Genomic DNA, 16,233 nt, shown 5'->3' on the forward strand with positions numbered 1-16,233 from the left:
TTGGGGGCTGCACTGCCTGTACCCAAAGTGGGAAACTCAGCCTGCGTCCTGTACCACGAGCAGCTTGGTAAAAGGAGCGGCATTTCACTCTGCAGGACTGCCGAGGGAAACTGTGCTGCTGCTCCTCTGCTGTGCTGGAGCCACAGCTGAAACCCAGGTCTGCGCTGCCTTCAAGAAACACACCCCTGGTGTTACTTGCTGCTTGCTGTTCCTATAGCACAAGGCAGAAACAGCCAACGTCTACCTGGTTAAAGAGGGAAAACAAAACCCTACAAACAAAACTCTCTAATGAAGCCAGAGTTTATAGGCTGTGAGGAATGTGCCTGGCATCCAGGCTGGCTAACTCTCCATTTTCTTTCTCTTTTTTTTTTTTTTTTTTTTTTGTTCTTTTATCATTAGGCTTCCTTGAACTTTAACTGAACCATAAGGAAACTATGAACAGTCTCAATAGCTGCCCTGTGAGGATTTGACTTACCCATCGGATCTGCTATTTATAGTGTCCATTAGTACAGAAATGCCTGTCCCTTTGCAGACATCATGTATAGCAAAAACACTGCTGTTCTGGCGAACTGCCTGTGCCTCCTGTGTCACCCAAAATATCCATCAGCAGAGTGCTCAAAGTGAGCCTTTCTTGATTTTAAAAAGGAAAAAAAAAAACACAACCACAGGCCATTATATTTTTATGTGTGTATTCTGCATGGTCTGAAATGACCATTTTTCAGGAGGCAACCTCGTACCCCAGCAGCTTCTCCCTGATGAACATAACGTTTGTCCCAGGCTAATTAGATCGGGAAGAGAGCTGAGGGGGCCTTGGGGAGCCCACCTGCACCCCAGAAGCACCTTTTGAAGGATGCCCTGTGGAGGGGAGGCTCGTTTCCTCCTGCACCTCCTGCCTGGGGAACGGTGCTGCAGCGTGCCAGCTGTGTGCTGAGGCATGGGAGAGGGCAGAGGCACCTGCAGGAAGAGGAAGGGCCGATCTGCAGGGCACTTTTTCCCCTTTTCTCCTGTGTTCCTTGTGCTTTGCAGTCTGCGGCTGCCTCGCGACACAGGGAATTGCCAGGACCCGCACAGATGGCAAGGGACCGCTTGTGTCCAGTCCCTGTAACAGCCCGGGAGGGGTTGTAGGGTGTCTGTTCCCTGGTCCTCACCGAGAGGTGCCAAGAAGCACCCCCAGCAAGCATTTCAGTGGGAGAAGTTCAAAACCCCGACATGAGGTACAGGGCACTAAAAGGCAGCTGGGGAGACTGATGGGCTTTGAACTGACCTGGCTCTTCTTTGGTGCCTCCGACTAGCCACATGCGTGGCTTGATTAAGTTGTTTGGTTCGATCTACGTGACAACAAAGTGGAGTCTCATTAATTCACTGAGGGCACGTTGTGCACCAAAGGGACAGAGAAGCAGAGCTGCCATGCCCAGCCTCCTGCTGATGCAGACATCCATATTGTGTAGTTCCTTTCCTGAATGTACCCAGCTCCATCTCAAAATCAGTCAAGTTTTCTTCCTTCTATGGGGAAATCTGTGCCAGAACTTCACACCCCTGAGAGCAGGGAAACATCTGATTTCTCGTCTGAATTTATCCTTGGCAAGTTTGTGCTCATTTATTCTTGGGCTAACAGTTCTCTAAACCAGCTTATTTTTTCGTTGCTCGGTGGTGGCTCTGACATATTCATCCATCAGCTCTCACTACTGGCTGCAGCCAGTAACGCTGTATTGCGGTCCCTGCCCTCCTGGCGACCAGTCAAGAGGGAAGTGGATTGTGAGATATAAATACCAACAATTATGAATGTTCTTTGCCAGTGGGTTGGTTTTTTAATATCTCATTACGTACTCAGTTTGTGCAAAAGAGAGATTAACGTAGCATGTTGTTTTTAGACAAACACGACCGTGAAAGTCGGGTAACATGCAGCTCTGCTTCCTGGGAGAAAAAAATCAGCTTTTCCAGAGGACAAATGAAGAGGAAGGACTTTACATTAAAAGCACCAAGGAATTCTGCCAGAAAGAAATCACCATTAATCTAACAGGCAGCGTCCCTTGTTAGGATGGCTGCTGTAACATTACATCTAGGGCACTGGTTTAAGTATCTTTTCCCTTCCTTTGCCTGAAGGAAGCAGTGAGGGGTGAGCAGAGAGCTTTTATTTCTGTCCGGGGGGATGATTAATGGGGGCTCTGTGCACCCGCGGGATGGAGCAACACAGAAGGGTTCCTCACCCCTCCTGGACCTGTTGCACGCTGGTGGTGGTGGGGAGGAGCTGAGCACAGGTCCCCTGGCACCTGGCTCTGTTGAGCATCCAGGAGCCACGCCAGAGTCCCAGGTCCAGGGCTGCAAACCCATCCGACACTGCAGATGTTACCCACCGCAACCCGTTTGTGTTGAAGAAAGCTTTATGTTGCAGTCCTAAAAGGGGCGAGGAGGACAAAGCATATGTTTGTATCATATTAAAATGTTATTTGGCGCTTCTGTTTCAAGTCCCTCAGCAGCACATCCTTAGATGTGTCTGGGAAGTGCCTTTATTGCCTCTTAACTGCGTGCTGATGGGGAAGAAATATCATCCAGTACACGTGAGAGTGACACTGACTCCATACATTAAATGTCAAGAAATCCCATTACTCAGCAGCCCGTTCTACCCCTGTCTGCAAAACAGTATGTGGGGAAAAAAGTTGCAAGGCGTTTAATAAATAATCACCTTAAAATTTTGCTGTCGCTGCACATTGTCCCTAACAGACATAAGAAAGAGCATTTAATAACAATTTTTTGTGCACCTTGCTGCAAAGGCTAGCATCCTGGTTTTCATAAATACTCAGCATTTTCCACTGTTTTTTTGGTCCTTCTATTTCATTTTTAATGATTTGCTTATATTTCAGGAAAAAGATCGCCTCTTTCAAAATCAAGTCAGTCTCTATTTTTTGAGCTAACTTTTGCAATTTAAGAAAAACATTCTAATTAGCATATTTTTCTTTTTTTTTTTTTTTTTTTTTTTTTTTTTCTGCTACCACAGAAGAGGTGTCTGCAAGGATAGTACAAGTAGTAACAGCTGAAGCTGTAGCAGTCCTAAAAGGAGAACAGGAAAAAGAAGCCCAGCACAAAGAGCAGCCTGGACCTCTACCTATAGGTAAAACAAGATAAAACGTATTGAAAATATCCTTGTGTCTGCAAATGTTATATGTGTTTTATAAAGAAAAATACAAATGTGGATTCAAGTAGGTTATAGTCTTGAGTAAAGCAAAGGACTACATAGTAGAGTTACCCTTGTTGCCCCAGTTCTTCGTGCCCCTTTGGCTGTCTCATTCACTCTGTGCTTGTAGCAGCAGCTTTCTACCTGGTGTCTGACTGCCAAGTGGAGCAGCTGCAACTGTGGTTTTGTTATCGTTGGGTTTGGTGGGACCAAGCAGTGCTCAGAGCCCCTTTGTGTTCAGCTCTGGGAGAGGAAGGCTGATATCTGAAGAGGCAAAGATTATGGGAGGGACATGTAAAAAGATGGCAAGGTTTTACTGGTTGGTGGTAGCTGCTCCAGAAGATGGAGGAAGAGCACCTCGACAGGAAGCAGAGAGGAAGAGGGCACCATAGAAGGGGATGGGAGAGGGGATAGTGGTCAGCCGGGTTAGAGAGAGGGAGTGACAGTGGGTGGAAGCAAACGCCAGTGGTCCAGACTGGTGGTGGTACCACTGTCCGTGCTGCTTCCTCGTCCTCCTGCTGGCTCCTTTGCGGAACATCTCTCCGAAATCCAAGCGTGTATGTATATGAGTAAGTATTCAGCCCTTCATACCTACAGTGCTTCCTCGCTGCCAGAGAACTTCCATGGTAGCCCTGAGCATGTACACCAAAGGGCAGAGAAAGGCCATATGCTGTCCTCGGGTAGTGAATGTCTTGCAAGCCTTCCCCTGGGATAAGTTCTGCTGAGCACATGTATGTTGTGATCAAATCGGAATAGTACCTTGTGGTATTTTTCCCACAGGCACTTCACTTTATTTGGTGCAGCAGCTGGACCCTGCTTAGGAATGAATTAAAGTCAATGAGTAATTAAAAATCCTTGTTGTAAATCTGGTTCCCAAGGTCTTCTGCTTCACTGAATTAATTTTGAGCTGGAAGTACAACAGAGAGATGTGTAGCTTGATAATTTCCTTCTTTACAAATGCTCGATATTACGTGAAAGACCCCAATTTCACAAAACATTTCATACATATTTAAGTCTTGAGTGCTTCACTGGGGCCTGCATGGAGCAAAATGAGTATTCAGTTACATCTGGTTAGGTAAGAGATTTTAAACATATTGGGAGAAGTACATCTACAGTTAGCAAATGCTGGTGTTGCAGTTTCTGTGGTCAGTCACTAGTACGTGAATGCAGCTGGAATTGCACTGTAATGAAGACAGAAATACTCTGTCCCTAGACAAGCAAATCTTAAGGATAAGTCACATAGGTCTGTCTTCCAAACCATGTTGACATCAATAGAAAGGAAGCCAGGACAATTCTTCTAGGGCTTCTGAAATTGGCCTTTCTATGCTTGGGAAGAAGCCCTGCATCAGAAACTTTGATCTGCTTGTTGAGGGGTGACATTTGTAACACAGGCTGTAAAACAGACTTGTTACTTTTTTCCCTTTTTATTCTTTTTTTTTTTTTTTCTTTTTTTTTCTCCAAAACAGGTTAATTCCCAGTAGTGGGTTTGGTTTTAAAGAAAAAAAAACCTCTCAGAATGATTAGTATGAAATCAGATGTGGAGATTATGCTGAGTTCATTTAAGAAGCAGCTTGTTCAGGATTTGTCGTGCTTCTATTGCAATCATTGGAAAAACATCATCTGGTTTCAGCATCTAGCCTTGTGACTGGGAACAAATCTAAAATGTAACCTTAGTGAATCTAAGATTTCACAGCACCTCGCTCAGCTGAATCATTAATAAGTCATGGCTGACATAAGTTCCTTGTGCTGATGTCTTTTGTATTTAGATGAAGAGTATTTGCATGTATTCTGTGATTAACCTTGAACTCAGTATCAAGAAAAGAAAAAAGCTTGCAGAGTGTTTCTTGTTCATGTACTCAAGGTAAACTGAAGAGATTAGTTTCTCACCGTTACAGTTAATCAGCCTGAATTTATAAAATCTCTCCTGCACAGATGCTGTTTTGTTGTTGCTTTGAATAACTGAAGGCTTTTTAAGTGGCAACATTGATCTAAACAATGATTTTGTACTTCATTTCTGTATTGTACTCTGTGACCAGAATTTTGAAAATAATGCCTTTCATCTGGAAAAATAAATCCTTTAAATATAGCTTTAACAATCCAGGTAAAGAAGGGTCTCCTCCTGAAAATCCCTGGTGTACCAGTCCCCATCGACTGATTCTCTCAGCTGGGCAGCACAGGCTATCAAGCATTGATCTCCTGGGAATTAATTGCTGTATCTCGTTTTCATTGTTTGATTTGCAGCAGTCGAAGAGTCAGCCAACCTGCCTCCTTCCCCGCCTCCATCACCAGCTTCTGAGCAAACTGGAGCTCTGGAGGAAGGTAAGGGTCTCCCGGACCTTGCAGTATCCAGCTGTCAGCAGAGGGATGAGACATGAGTCTAAAGGAGGGGAAAATCAGAAAATGGTGATACTGCAGCTTCATGTGGAAAGATAAGGCGTTCCCCCCAATAACTCCCCATCTGCAAACCAACTGCAACGTATGGGTGAGGTAGACACATGCACAGAGGTAACTGACAGGCTAAGTACATCCATACTAAACAACAACAAAAATGGTGATGATAACTTCTTTATCTGTCACATGCAACATGAGCAAAGATGACTGCTATCCCAATGTGCTCACCAAAACTGTGATTCAGTATAGGTAATTTTTGTTTTCTTAGGATTTGTTTGGCTTTTTTTTTTTTTTTAAAGTCATTAATTTTGTATTTGGAATCTTAAATGCTTGAAAGTGAGGAGATTCAGAGTTGGATCGTTTCGTTGGTCTTCAGCCTGTAATTCGTGTTTCAGTGCCTACATGTATTGGGGGTTTGTATGCAGAGTGTGGGAGTCAAATTCTAGTCTCACAAAGCAAATTTGTACTCTGTTCTGCACTGTGAATATCCAGTTTCAGTAGCCCATGATCTCTGCTTTTTTCCTCCTGTTAAGATCCCCTTCAGCAAAGAACTTAAGCGTTTGCTTAATTTTAAGCAGTTGTCACAATGGTAAGGATATATGGCAGGGCTTTGTTCAGCAGCAAGAGTGCTGTGTCAAGGCCATCAGTGTAAGAGACAGCAATATATCAATACTGAGCCATGTCTTGTCAGTCTGAGGAAAGTATTTGGGTTCAGATTCTGCAGGGGGCTGTCAGCTGAACTCTGCCATGTGAACAGCATTTATGTGTGTCCATTTACTTCCTTCATTTTTTTTCTTTTTTTTTTTTCAATAAGAGCATGGAAATAATTTATCATCATCTGCTGACCAAACTTCGTTAGTGTTTTAACGCAGAGCTTCTATTAATTTTACTTCATGTGCTAACGTAGTCTGACTCTCAGTTATCAGGGCACTGCAATTCAGCATGTTCAATCCTTGGGTCAGTTTTGAGATAATGCAATTACAGGCTGTGCTAACAACAACATCATTTGGCAGTCCACTGTACTGGAAATACCCAGTGTACGTGGTCAGCAACCAGGATATCAAATTTGATTCATTGAGTGGTTGTTTTTTTTTTGTGTGTGTTTTGAATAAAATACTCTGACGATTCTTGACTTATCACCAAGAAGTAATGGCAATCAAAACTATGAACTGAAAAGGAAGCTAGTAGGGCATTAACAAATGCTTTTAGGATTGTTACCAAGGTTTTCACCGCTGTTTTCTGTTTTTGTACAGTTCACTTGAGTAGTTCAGCATATGCTTTTTTTGATTTTTCCTATTACAATAAGGGGCTTGTTCTTCCGCTTCAGGCAAATGTCAAGGTTCTGCCATTACTCTTAGTTTAGGATCAGCTCTAAGTATTGGCAGTATTATTAGTATTTTAGGATTTTATAATGCAACCATATTGATTAATTGACAGGAGGTTAAAAACTGTCCCCTAGCACGTCTTGCTGCTTAGTACTACGACAAGAAGGTGGCAAAAAGCTATGTAACTTGACTTTATCATCAACTAGCTACAGGACTGCGGTGTTCCCAGTGTGTGTATGGCTCAGCACATCACTTAACATTGGTGTTTTTCTCCTTCCTTGCATTTAGAGTTAATATAATAGCACTTCAGTTGCTTTTGCCCAAAGTATCAGTGTTGTCAACTTTTAGTGTAGTTAGTAGGCCAGAAGAAACACAAGATCTTGTGTTCTGCTCCGTGTTGGAAGATGTCATCCTTATTTTCTGTGGGTAAGTGGGGCTTTTGCTGACTTGAGGGAGCCAGTCCTGTCATTTTCATTCAGGCAGAGCTCCCATTCGGGAGAGTTTACCTCATCAGGTTTTGACCCAATTTGTACTGTACCTGCTTCAGCCTTCCGTTTCCTATACTGTCTGGCTATCCATCCCCATGCACCTTTACGTTGTCTGTCTATCTTTCTGCTCAATAGCTTACAATTTATGAATTTAACTCAGTTCTAAAGTTGTTGAACAAGAAAAGGCGAGTATTTGGTGTGTGGATCTGTCTCAGCTTACTTCATCCCTCTTCTCTCAGAGAATATTTTCCTAACATGCTTGTCAGTGTGTGTTGCATTGCACTGAATCCAAAAGAGGCTTCCTTCAGTCATAGTCAGAAAGAAATCACCGCTGTAGACATGACAAAGGTGGATGTGGCCAGCCATGCAGCAAACACAAATTAAAAGGAAAAAAAAAGGTAGAAAAGGCAGAGAGGTTTGTGGGTCAAGTGTATTTCATGAGAGAAAGGAGTCAGTGGATGTAGGTTTCTTTCTCTCATTTGGCTGCAGAAAATCATTCAGATGAGCCTGTTCCTTTTTACTGCTGCAGAAGGTAAGATAACTAATTTGCCCTATTGACATTATTTCATTTATTTCACCTACTGTAACATAATTTTGCTCAGGAAATGAAATTTTCCCTAGCGCTGTCTAATCCTTTTATCGGTTGTATCTGCTCATTCAGGGCTGATGCAGTGTTCTCTTGCAAATGTGGCATTTCTTTTTTGCTCTGCACCTTTTGACAATGGTTAGAAACGTCTTCATGTAAAAAATCTTCTAAATGTTACAAGATAGGATGATGCCTTGAAGGACTGCCTTCCATTTTGAAATAGGTGTTTCAGGGTAAGTTTTCTGTACCAAATAAGAGCACTGCAAATTGAAAGGAGCCAAGTGTCCTAAAAAAAAAATCCATTTACAGTAAAAATTATTCCATGAAAGGCTTTTTGAAAAGATACCTGGAAGCTCAAGCTGAATTGGCCTTTGTGAGAAGTGATTTTAATCTTGGTCTTTAGAATACACTGGGAATTTTTCCCACACTTTGACATGGAAACTATTAGAAGGGACTACAACAGCAAAGGAATTTTCTTGTTGCAGAGATGAAAGCATGGACTTCTTTAAAGAATGAATTGTCATGTTAATGAAATTATCTGCAGTAAGTTTGCAAATATCTTTATTGAAAGTGATAAACGATGTAGATGTGTGGTAGACACAGACATAATAGCTCCAGCTAGACTTTGCACTCCTAATGATTTTGGCCCATCACATTTCTGTGCATTGAGCATCTTTACTGTTGTCAGTTGCTGTAATGTAAAGGAGCAGAGGCAGGGCTTGGTTGTTTTTGTGTGCTTTTTTCCTCCCCACATCCCATGCAGAAGCAATTTCCAGCCCTGTTTGCATCAATATAGAGAAGTCCTGGACTTCCATCTTCATTCTTGGTGCATTTTACTTCTGAAGAGTCCCTGGATAAATATGACCTACAGCTGGAAGGAGAGCCTCCCCTTTTCCAGTTGCACCTCCATCTCCATAATGCACCGCCTCCTCCTTCCCTCTTCTACTTCTTACCTCTTCAACCTCTCTTCTTTCCTCCACCATGTACCAGTTCCAGCAGAAGAGATGGCAAGTGCATCCCCCTGCTTTCTGCTCTTGCTCACAGTGATGCATAAACTAGCGTGAGGGCACCCTGCACAGAAGTGGGAGTTGTAGTCTTGAATGTTCTCAGGTCTAGGAGGGAGCTGACTTCTGGTCTGTCACACGCTGAGACACAGCTTCACCCTCTGGAACAAGCCTTTTGCAAACAGTCAGCCACCTCAAATCTGTCCCTGAATTTTATAGAAGCTTATATAGAGAAGAAATCTGCAGGTTTTGCATTGCAAGTGGATTAAATGTGAAGATGCTTCGCTGCAACCTTATTGCTTACTCATAAGTACTAGGAAAAAGGCAGGGAGCTCAGGTTCAGGCCTGTGTTTAGCATCTCCTATTTCAGTGCTCTGCAGAGCTGCCTGCTCAGCAGAGGCAGGTGATGGCTTATCTTTCCACACCTAGCTTTTAAACATGCATCAACCACCGAATCTGCGGTTTAGATTCCACTACAAGGGCAAAGCCTCTAAATTATCCGTAGTTGAAGGCGCTCTTTGTCCCCTGAAAGAAATTGTGGAAATAATTCTCTTAAGTTCTGTGGGCAGTATTCGTGTATGTGCACAGGTGTGCGTAGCATACATTCATTGCTGGCCCACCTCAGGGCTGTCACAGATTCTTAAATGTGGATAATCATCCTTTGGCAGCGTGATGAGACATGTTGGAGCTTCTAATATTACATTTGATGCATATACATATATTTTTCTGCATTGGTTGAGCCTAACTGGGTTGAAGTTACAGCATCCTTTTCCAGGGCAGAAGAAGCAGATGTCATTACATTACAGGACACTTGCTGCCACATTGCTGCAGAAAGCAGAGGGTGCCTTTTTATTTAAGGACACAGGTGTTGTCTTGTTATGGTGTGCTCTAGAAAGAAACTTGAAACTTACCTTTGTATGCCAGGAAGAAGCGCAGAGCTCCTATAGATGGAATTGGTTTGGTCACAATATGCAATCTGGTGATACAGATGGATAAAAATCACCTTCCAAGGCTTGGGTAATGGTAGTAACAGCAGCAGTCATGAGCTTTCTTGGTTCAGGGTCTCACAGAGATGTGGTTAATGTCGGTTATACTGTCTGTGTTAGAGCCTTGCTTTCTGACTCGGTGTTTTGGATCTGAGAGGAAGGTTTTGGAAGCTCTTTAAGTTGTAATTGCTTGGAGAAAGGCCAGGGACACTGAGCATGGACTCCTTGCAGCTAGTAGGAAATCCAGAGGGTTAGCAGCAGCAGCTGCTACAGGCACCGAGGAGTTACAGAGAAGGGACTTTAAATGTATTTTCTCTAGGATTAGAAGTTTTTAGTTTTTCATGGCTCAGTTAGTAGTCTGAGAGCTCCTTAGCTTGCACAAGCTCTCAGGTCTCCCCTTCAGGTGTGTATGGGTCAGATGGCAGGCCAGTCACTTTAATCGTGCTCTATTTTTTTCTTTGTCTTAGAAAAACAAACCCAAGCTCCCCCTCGCTGTAGCTGTCAGTAGCTGGTGTAGTCCTGAAATGATTAAGTGATTATTTGTGATGCTGCAGTGATGGGTGAATAAAGCTGTCATTCTGAAGTATTGGCAAACTCAGAGGTGGGAGCTAGTTCACCAACAGAAACATGACACAACAGCATTAAATGCAGGACTAACAGAGTGCTGTGAGCAGCTCTGCATGGCCTTTTTCAGGAAAAAAGGTAGCTAGCAACTAGAGGAAGGGTTGTTTGTTTGTGTTTTTTTTTTTTTTCTTTGTTTACATGATACTTAGTTGTAGAAAAAGGAAAGAAGTAAGTTTGAAATACATAAAAATGAGAAATAAGATTGTCACTGACAAAAAGCAAACCACTTTCAATTAAAGGACTTTTTTTTTTCGTTTACATCTTCAAGTACCTCACCCGATGACCACAAAGGATACAAGTGTGTCAGGACACTTCAGAAGTTTCTAAAACAGTCACTCCAGCTGTAAAACACATACGATTCTCGATGCAAGTTGTGGTTTGCGTACAATATATATTCCTCTAAATGCTGAGTGAATAGTCTTGAAATGCATTTATTGCAGTAGCTGGTTTCCAGTGTTCAGGAGGTGCCACAGACAGCCCCCGTGTTACAATGCACTGCCCATGCCTCCATCCGGCATCAGTTTGCAGCTTGCCTGGTTCCATCCACTCTGCAGTACGACGCAGTGGCTAGTGTCGCTAGTGCATGCGTCCATCCTGTCTTGTCTTGTCTCTGTCTGTCTGTCTGTCCTGCAGTATTTGTCTGTGTGTGTCTATTTGTAGATGAAGGGGCGGAGGATAAGGTGGGACCGCTACGCCACTGCCCCGGCTGCGGGCCCACTGCCAGCAGGGAGTGGCGTAAACGCCTGGCCCCCTCCATCTCAGTGTCTGTGCCTGATGATGAGCCCTACAATTCGGATGAGGAGTACTATGAACACCCTTTGTTCAGCTCGGAGTGGACTGGCTCTAGTACACGTCCCAGTGCCACAGTGAAGAGCACAGAGGTCTTGTTGGGCCATGATGAAGGTGAACTGAGCATGGTCCCATGTTGTTCCTCTTCCCCTCTCCCCACCTGCCATCCATTCCATTATGTATGTGCCTGGGGTTGCGGCTTTCTGGGGAGGGAAGATGTGTGCTCTCCCCACACGGAAATGATGCCCCTCCAGAGTCCCTCCGTCTCAAAGCAGAGCTGCAGCATGAGCCATGAATGCAGCTTTGGGGTCAGTGGAAGCACGGTCCCTGCTCAAACAGGGCTCTCAGGCCGGGCTTAGAGCGGATGCAAGAGGAGCAGCTAGGTAGAAGCAGCATACGCTCATTTCTTCTGTGCCAGAGAACCACTGCCAGGATCAGTGTGCAGAATAGGCCAAAAGATTGTTACTGGAGGTAAGGCAGCTGAGTTGGTAACACAATGGGAACACCTCATGTCTACACCAGAGTTAGTAGTGGGAGATCTTTACTTCTCCACTGGGCAAAGGAAAACAACATTTTCCCCAGTACACGCTGGTGACTAAAGGCAGTGCTGGGTCATGTTTGATCTCTGGGTATTTTGTGGCTGCGCCCAGTAAAACTCTGTCAACTGACTGCAACCAAGGCAGACATTTTAAGAACTTCACTCTTACTGTGTTTCTGTACCCCCTCTGTCTATGGCCCGAGCACATCAGGAAGTATTATTTTAGCTGTGGGGGTTACATAAAAGTCAAATGTTTTTTGAGGGATCAAGGGAGAATCTATTTCAGTGACTAGCAGGAATTCTGGCTTCTTCTCCAAGCAAAATGAATCATGTTTCATCACACAGCATTTGATTAACTCAATCCTGGGACACAGGAGGTTAAGTTAAAAACAGTACTGAATTCTGCAGGGATTTGTGCCTCGGGAAGGTAGAGGTATGTGACTCAAAGAGCTCAGTGGGGCATTTCGAGAAAACCAGGGTTGTCCAGAGTTAACAGGGTAACGTAGCCCAGCACTGCAGCAGCACCGGAATGAGATCAGTGCTAATAACTGCAGGTTGTTTGTGTCAGGATGGCTGCCTGAAGCTGGGGGAGGCAGAAAATGGCAGGAGAGGCCTTGCTATAGCTGGGTGCCTATATCTGTAATGAAAACTTTCCTGCACTGTTTAGCTCTGGAGCAGCATCCATTTCAGTCATATGCCTCCATGTCTAGTGAAATTGGAAAAAAAGGAAATAAACTGGTTTATCAGTGAAAAGGTAGGCATTATAAATCCCCCCTCACTTGCTGCCTGTGCGTAAGCAGTCTGTTTGGCACAAGAGAGTCTGCTGCCCAAAGGGAGTCTCTGTAGGATTCCTTCATTAAGACACCAACAGCTTACTGCCATACCATGGAAGAACAGGATATGATTCAGTCGGTAGAAATGAGGTAAATATGTTTTCAGGAGAAAAATACTATTGGAATACTGAATACTTAATCTAAGTATTGACCTGCTCGGAGCAGGTGCAGGGGAACATAAGAAGGACGTCCAGCTCCGACCAGCAGCCTGCCCAGGCAGTTAGCTGACAGCAGCCAGCAGCATTTGCTTGGAGAAAACCACAGGGGCAGTGCAGTCATGTAACGATGCTTTCCCCAAGGATGCACTGAGATTCCAGTTTGCAGCTTGGAGATGATGTCTTTTTTCCAGTTTCTGAGCTCAGGCAAACTTTTAATATCCATAGCAGTGTTTATGCGTGTTCAGTTGTTTGCCTCGGTAGACGTGTGCTTATCCCTTCTAGAAAACATTCTCATCTGCAGCTATTGCCAGGGCTTTTACGACAACTGCAATGAAGTCCACTTACTTCATGCAAGTTCTTTTTCAATGTTTCTTTTCTTTTTAGTGTCTATATTCTCAAAATGTTTATCTGATGAGCTGTAATAATGCTGAGAGAATCACAATGTTCTCTTTGCATTGGTATTCAGGATGGGATTAATCTCTCCTGATCCTAACCATTTCAGAGCTCTGTACCTCGTGTAATAACTTGCCAAAATGGGTATCTAACATAGCTAAGATGATTTGCCCTCTGAAGGCTTTTTCTTCCTTAGAGGAAACCTAGACAGTTGTTTGCACTGGATGCCTAAACTTTAGACATTTCAAGCTAGGTATGCAGAGCTTTCAGCTAATAAAAAAAAAAAAAAAAAAAAAAAAAAAAAAGGAAGAGAATTATTCCTGCTTTGCTGAGTAATTAGTTATCATCACGTGGCACTGAGTGAAGTAACTGCCATAAAAATGAGATAAAATGAGAGGCTTTATTTATTTATTTTTAACTGAAGGGAATGAATACAACTACATAAAATTGGACAAAGAGAAGTAAAGCAAGTTACTTGAGCAGGGGCCTCTTGTAGCTGGATACCTGCTGTTGTGCTAGGCTGCTTTTACAGTCTGCCTTTGAGTAAATATCCCTGTGACACTCAGGCATTGCTTCAGTTCTGATTCTGAATCTTTTGGCTTCTATGCCTTTAAGATATTCGTTCTCAGTCCGATTCGACAAAATCCTTAAACATGGGACGTCCTTAAAAACCCAGAGAGGTCATCAGGTTGACTTCAGATTGGCTGGTGGTCAGCTGCTTAAAGATTTTGCTGAATCAAATGTTTCACACTTAATACTACTTTCCAGTCAGAGGGGACACCAACGGAGTAGGGTAATATTGGTCTGAATAGCAATGGCAAGACTTCAGTCCAGAAAGGAGACTTTCTGTCATGGCGAGAGTAGAATAAAGACCACTGTTGGCACTAGTGTACTGATCCTAACAGCCTGTGGGCCGAGTAATGTGTTTCAGAAATTCAGATGAACAAATAGTTATATTGCACTCACTGATTTCTCTAATTTAATTGGTGATGAGGAGCCTGGGGGCTAATGAGGGAGACAGAAAAGCAAACGAAGAGTCCTTGTGTTAAACCTGTGATTTGTGCATAGAGTTCAGACCTCATGCAGCCTAAGGGAGCAATGGTTTATAAACCCATTCAGTGTAAGTATCTTGGCTGAATTCTTGTGAAACCGTTAGTTACCAGCTATGTGCAGGGCTTATTAAGGCTGTTCAAGTGGCTGGATATTTTGCCAAATCCAGGACAGACTTGCTGGCATTTAGCAGTCATTATCACCAAGGTCAATGGAAAGAAATTAATGACTCATACCTTCCCCCACCTCAGCTGAATGTCTTGTACTGGATTAAACAGCACATCCATCAGAAAAAAAAAATCAGCATACTTTCTGTGCGCATTGATGCATTGGTGTTGTCAGAGCCATCCATCATTCAATATCATCTCCATTTGCAATGAATATTTGACTCACAGCCATTTTTGGAAGAGGTATATCTATAAAACACTTTCAGCTCTCATCTTAGAGCATAAATATGCTTTGCTGGGGACAGGGCTTTTTTGTGTTTTTTTTTTTTTTTCTTTTTTTTTTTTTCCCTTGGGAAAATTCAGTTCCATTGTGATTAATATGGGCTGGATTCTAGTGAACCTTTGACACACGAATCTAAATTGTTCAGAGCTGAAAGTGTTATGTAAAACCAGTCCTTTGAGCTTTGTGCTTGGTGTTTACTGTTGGTGTTGATGTCGCCTCCTTTTTCCATCCCCAAGAAGAAGAACCTGTAGAGAGTCCGATGGCTGTGGAAGTGAAACCTGCTGCTCTTCCTGGGAAGCAAGTGGGGAAAGAGCACGGGCCTGCTGAGCCTTCAGACCAGGCCAAGGGCCTCGGTGGGGGGCAGTCGGAATCTGGTTTGGAGGCCAAAGTGTGTCACGAAGACAAAGTGCCGAGTGTGGCATCCAGCAGGGCGAGCGTAACGGTTGTGGCGGAAACGCCTCTGAGAGACACATCCCCTTCCTTGGCCGAGGAAGGTGTGTCCTCCCTAGGATTGCATGCGTTTGCTGCCAGTGAATCCTCCAGCTTCTCCAGTGCTTTCCGAGGCTGCTTCATTTCCTGTTCTTCCCATTTATCAGTATGACTGCTCTTGTTATTATGCCTGAAGAGTGTGTAGCAGATACTATGATTGCATAGGTGCTGTATGACAACATGGTTTCCCACCACTGCAGCTGATTCCTAATTTTTTTTTTTTTTTTACTTTGCCATGATACAAATGCTTTGCAGCTAAGCTGATTCCTCTGCGCAAGCCTTTTTCCCCCCATCTCAGATGTGTTTGCCAGTCACATTGCTAATCTGTGTATATTTTTTTTTTCTTTTTGGTGCAGAGATTCATCTGCTTTTCTTTCAAAAAGTAGATTTATTGACTTTGACTATGACATAAAGAGGCTTAAACTGTAGAAATGTTTTCATTTGCAGCGTGCAGTATTTTTGTGTGTGTGTGCTTCAGCATTCTGGTTTAGCTTCCCTAAAGCTATTGCTTCTTATGTCATATCCTTGCCATTCATTGCAGTCCACCCCTTCTCTCCTTGATCATTGCCAGAACTCTGATTTTTTTGTGTGCCTTGCCTTATTACAAATGTTTAGCTTGGCTGGAGTGCCCTGCTGAGACAAAAACCCATCACTTCCACGGAGATATTTGCCTTTTGTATGAAGTACAGGGTTGGGTGTGTGAAGTTCTGATCTGGTTTCTAGGGCAAAACGTTTACTCCAAGCAATTGTTTTTCAGTCCATGAGAACGAGGCTTCAAGATAGGCCTTGCAAGGGTGTATCTCTTTAGTCAGTGCAACAGGGTGTAAAGACGCATTGTATGGAGTAGTGCAGTACCTGACTGAGAAGTGCCGTGTTTGGGAGGCTGGTTTTTGGGCTGGCCCAGATAAAGAAGATCAAATTCCCTTGGCAATCAGAATTTATTTTTTTGCCATTGGT

The 16,233-nt window shown here is 43.5% G+C and overlaps 1 protein-coding gene across 3 annotated transcripts in view; it reads left to right on the forward strand.

Moving 5' to 3' along the window:
• MAP2 (microtubule associated protein 2) overlaps positions 1 to 16,233 on the forward strand; it is a 64,650-nt gene that overhangs the window by 12,005 nt on the left and 36,412 nt on the right. For 2 of the 3 annotated variants that reach the window (XM_082763366.1, XM_082763367.1), the window contains exons 2-3: positions 2,996 to 3,109; positions 5,414 to 5,491. In XM_082763366.1, coding sequence (XP_082619492.1) covers positions 2,996 to 3,109; positions 5,414 to 5,491 — 192 coding nt within the window. Of the gene's footprint in view, positions 1 to 2,995; positions 3,110 to 5,413; positions 5,492 to 11,242; positions 11,480 to 15,023; positions 15,282 to 16,233 lie in introns of all 3 variants that reach the window. The other variant, XM_082763368.1, reaches the window with a different exon arrangement.

This window comes from Aythya marila, assembly GCF_965140915.1.
Source record: "Aythya marila genome assembly, chromosome: 6".
NCBI classification, from domain to species: domain Eukaryota; kingdom Metazoa; phylum Chordata; class Aves; order Anseriformes; family Anatidae; genus Aythya; species Aythya marila.